This window comes from Ursus maritimus, unplaced genomic scaffold (assembly GCF_017311325.1).
Source record: "Ursus maritimus isolate PB19 unplaced genomic scaffold, ASM1731132v1 scaffold_12, whole genome shotgun sequence".
NCBI lineage: Eukaryota > Metazoa > Chordata > Mammalia > Carnivora > Ursidae > Ursus > Ursus maritimus.
Window position 1 is genome coordinate 20,672,732 of NW_024423564.1, and position 4,900 is coordinate 20,677,631.

The 4,900-nt window shown below is 35.0% G+C and overlaps 1 protein-coding gene across 11 annotated transcripts in view; it reads left to right on the forward strand.

Moving 5' to 3' along the window:
* DPH5 (diphthamide biosynthesis 5) overlaps positions 1 to 4,900 on the forward strand; it is a 63,123-nt gene that overhangs the window by 5,644 nt on the left and 52,579 nt on the right. For all 11 annotated transcript variants that reach the window (XR_005834081.1, XR_005834079.1, XR_005834080.1 and 8 more), the window contains exon 3: positions 2,229 to 2,353. Coding sequence is in view for 5 of the 11 variants with exons in the window: in XM_040626985.1 (XP_040482919.1) it covers positions 2,229 to 2,353 (125 nt within the window). In the remaining 6 variants the exon portion in view is untranslated. The remainder of the gene's footprint in view (positions 1 to 2,228; positions 2,354 to 4,900) is intronic.

A 4,900-nucleotide genomic window follows, 5' to 3' on the forward strand; every position in this document is an offset into this window, starting at 1 on the left:
GAATGAATTTTGAGTTTTGCCTTCATTTTCATGAGTGGAGAAGATTAGGGCTGATGCGTACAAAAATTGGCTTATCAGTCATTGGATGATATATAATATAAATGTAAAATTATTTGTTAAATAATCCCGCTTTTTTCCACCCCCTTCCTTTACTCTTACTAGGTTCCATGCTTTTATAGCACTTAATGATATGGTAGATAATCCCCCACTAAACATGATAAACCACAGGACGAGGGCTACATATGTCTCATTCACCATTGTTTCCCAACATCAAGCATAGAATTTGGTGTGGATGTTGTGCCCAAAAAATATTCTTTGAGTGAGTGAATGAATAAATAACCAAGTGGGTAAATGAAAAAGAACGTAATACCAGTTTCTTACCGCTTTTGGTTGTTCTTCCCTTTTTTAAGTTTTCCCCTCTCCCCCTAAAAGGATCAGCCATTTGTTTATACTGGAGTGTTTGTGTGTGTGTACACAGGTGTGCATATGTGGATAAGTTTTTTTTAATAAACGTGTTTCAATTAAATAATGAAATTTTCTTAGAATAAGTAATAAATACAGAGTGATACAAGATAGAAGTCTTGAGAGTGGGGTTTTCTATTGTTAAATCATTTATAAAATACTGGATAGGATTTAGGATTACTGCTAGCATTAAGCTAGTAGCATGTGACTTTTTGATCTTAAGAAATGTTAGTTCAGGGGTGCCTGGGTGGCTCAGTCCATAAGCGTCTGCCTTCGGTTCAGGGCGTGATCCCAGAGCTCTGGGATCGAGCCTGGCATCGGGCTCCCTGCTCTGCTGGGAGCCTGTTTCTTCCTCTCCTACTCCCCCTGCTTGTGTTCCCTCTCTTGCTGGCTGACCGTCTCTCTGTCAAATAAATAAATAAAATCTTAAAAAAAAAAAAAATGTTAGTTCAGGAAAAAATACTGTTTCCTTCAGTTTTCAATAATCATACATGTGTCTTAGATATATGTGAATGTAAATGTTCTACCACTAATAAGTTTTCTGGGCTCACGAAATTAAAGTAAGTTATATACAAATTAATGATTAAGAAAAAATGTGAAAGTGAAAATAAAGAGAACATTTTTCATCTGTAAAAATATGCTGTCATTGGGAACTTCTGGAGCATTATCTCTGAGAAGATATGCTGAAAAAGGGAAGGGATCTTTTTTCACATTTCAGGGACAGATTCTAGTTAAGCGTTAGGAAATAATTATCAGAGTGGAACTATGGCCTTTATCTTCAAATGCTTAATGATTTGTCTATTTACTCTTTTGCTTGACAGATACTATCAAGTACAGCAATCCTTGTAATGTTTGACATCTGATATAATCCTTATAACTCAAACAGACTTCTCAGTATGTAAGAAATAGTATTTGTCTATGTATTCACTTTTACTATATTTGAATTACATATTACTCCACAGGAAATCAGTTAATAAGATTCATGACCTTGCATGACGTTTGTAACCACCACCACAGGACAATTAGCACACTAGTTCACGCTCTGTACTTATATCCTGCCACCCCAGTTAAGGTCAGCCTCCTGGGCTTATTCTCTAGAGTTGAACTTCAGGGGATTGGTTCACAAAGCACTTTATATGGAGACTTCCTATATAATTAGAAATTTTTCTTTCTTCTGAAACTCTGTCTTTTTAGCAGGAACTAGGAAATACAGTTTTAAATTAATCTTTCCTGCAATTATATAGGAATGTTTGCTGGTTCTGTAGATAACTAAATCCTAATTTTCTATTATTTGTCATTGAAATTGCCTTTATTTTAGCCAGGGTCCTATAGGTTTTCATATGGAAAATTTAATAAAACCCAAATTACCATGTATGTTTATAATTATTATTTATCATATTCTGTATTACTGTGTTTCTGAAATAGAGCTCAGGCATACATGTTCTCTGTTCATTCTATAAAGTTCTGTCTGGTCTATTAGACTCAAATTTAGAGGTAAATTTAAAATGCAGAAAGCCTCAGATGTTAGGAGGTATACCTCCTCTTGGGATATTAAGATAGCCCCAAAGACAGAGTTTAATTGCAACATGATATAGAGTGCTAGCTCACTGAGGAGGCCTATTCAATGATCTGTGTTTGGATGGTTGCCAAGATTTGCACCAGCCCCAGACAGAGATTGGTGTGTGTGTGTGTGTGTGTGTGTGTGTGTATACACATGTTGAAATCGTCACCTGTGTCTCATTTTGATATTTGATTTAAATCTGTAGGAAGAGTTTTATGGAAGAAAATTGATTCTTGCTGATAGAGAAGAAGTGGAACAAGAAGCCGATAATATTTTAAAAGATGCTGATACCAGTGATGTTGCATTCCTTGTGGTTGGTGATCCATTTGGGTAAGTCAAAGCTGGTATTTTGAATTTTAAGTTATTTGCTTTTTAAAAAAAATGAGTAAGAATTATTCTATTATATTTAAAACCTTTTACTTTCCAGGTCCTAATAAAGGACTGTGTTTACCTAGGCTCTAAAATTTCATAAACTTTCATTATCTTTGAGATTAATGAAGAAATTCTGCTTGATCAGGATGTCATCATATGTATCACTTAATATTGGTTATTAAGTGTCAGTTCTAAAGTTTGTATCATTGCTCCTGCTGTTCTTTTAGAAGGTAACTTAGGGCATCAAATGACTTTACTAGTGTATCATTATTAATAAGTGTATTACATTATCAGGAGTCATATCTACAATTTATTTTGCAGGTAAATCGCAAGCATCTTCTGCTTCTTTGTCATAAGCTCTTTTTTCTTTTTTAATCACCTCATATTTAGCAATATTGTCACTTTACTTGCCTTGAATTTAAAATCTGTCCAGCCTCAAATTTCAGTTTCTTATATCCATCAGGAGCTCTGTTCTTCCCCATTACTAAAAAGATGCATTTCTACTTGTCCAGTTAAGTATCATCAATCTCTTATGTCAAGCCAAACAGAGGACTTCTTTGTTTCCTGCTGGTGACCCAAGATTTATGTCACAGATTTAAGGAACATAAGGACAATTAAATCACAGTGAACTCACCACCAAGGATGTTTTTCTAAAAGAATGGAGTTACATGTGCATGTGTCTGTCAAAAAAAGTAATTTACATCAATGTGGTGTGGCAGAGATTGTGTTTCATTATTATACTTGGTTGCAAATGACATTGTGCAATCACGTATTTTAAAGTATCCAAATTGTTTTAACCTCTGACATTGTTTTCTGTAAAAGTAAGTCTTCCTCCAAATTAGCAGTACCTATTGTGGTTTTTTTTTTTTTTTTTTGAAGATTTTATTTATTTATTTATTTATTTATTTATTTATTTGACAGAGCACAAGCAGGGGGAGCAGCAGGCAGAGGGAGAGGGAGAAGTAGGCTCCCTGCTGAGCAGAGAGCCCAACATGGGGCTCCATCCCAGGCCCCTGGGATCATGACCTGATCAGATGCTTAACCAACTGAGCCACCCAGGCACACCTCCTTTTTTTTTTTTTTTAAGCCACAGCTACAAAATAGTAAAATAAAGGTGATGAAAAATCCTATATATAAAATGTCTTGGAATCCTTGTAGGATTTTTGTAGGATTTTCTCATTGCACTGGATTCCCGTTAAAATCCCATTTTTTATATTTTTTATAGTGACACCTTCTGAGCTCACCAAACTTCCTTACTTGATGGTATCACAATTCTTAGAGTTACCTAAAAGAGTAATCTCAGAGTCACTTTTGACTTTGATGGTATCCAGTCACTGACAAAGTCTGATAAACCAGTGCTACTCAGCGTGAGGTTTACAGACTGGTGCCAGCCCACAAACTTACTAGTCCATGATGAGAATGACAGAAATTGAGAGTAAGCATTTAGAAATTTGATAGCAGTTTTTAAAAGTAATTTTGTCTCTGCTGTATCTCATAATCAAAATTTGGAGCTTTTATTTTATTTTATATTTTATTTTTCTAATGACTAATTTTGATTGCATTTTACAAAACTGTTGTTCCATTACAATTTAGAACTTAAAGTATTAGCTTTTCACTAGTTTGAGAAGCACTGCTTTTGACTTTCTTTTTTTTTTTTTAACTTATAATTATTGTTTTATTATATAATAAGGGATGTAGTAAAAGATACAGAGGAACAACCAGATGAAGAGGTACATGAAGTGAGATCCAGAAGGGTCCCAAGCATGGGAGTTCCTGTCCTGGAGTTGAAGTGGGCCACCCTTCCAGCACATAGATGTATGTGTTCACCAACCCAGATGCTCGCTGAATGCCATAGTTCAAGGATTTTTTGGAGGCTTCATCATATAGGCATGATTGATTATTAACTCAATTTTCAGCCCCAATTTTTATATCGTTCTATGCCCTAGTTTAATATCGTAGCCTTTCCCTGGTCCTGATGCAGACTTTTAATTCATTACCTATGTTGCAGTCAAATTTGTATTTGTGAAACCATAATTTGAAAATCTTATTAGAGCTCAAAATGAGAGTTACTAGCTCCATCCAGATACGAAAAATACTATACAACCTTCCCTTCTACCTATACTCTATCCTTCTTGTCCTAAAGCCCACACTCATGCCAACCAGTTTGCCCTTCCCCCATCATCTTGCGTTCTCTTTCTGTACATCTGGTCAAACTCTTTTCTTCATCTATAATGCCCTTTGCTATATATCTGATTGTCAGAAATCCAGCCATCTTTTGAAGCCTAACTCAAATACCACATTCTCAGTGATGCATTCCTTTATTAACCTGATCAGAAGTTATATCTCTTCCTAACTGCTGACACATCATTCATGCGTTTTCATACATTGCCTCACAGTATATTTTTTTAAATAAATGTATACATCTACTCTTTAGGTTTGTAGGCTGTCCTTCACACTTTTATCTCTCTAGCTTCCTTCACAATATAGTAGATATCAATTAAATAT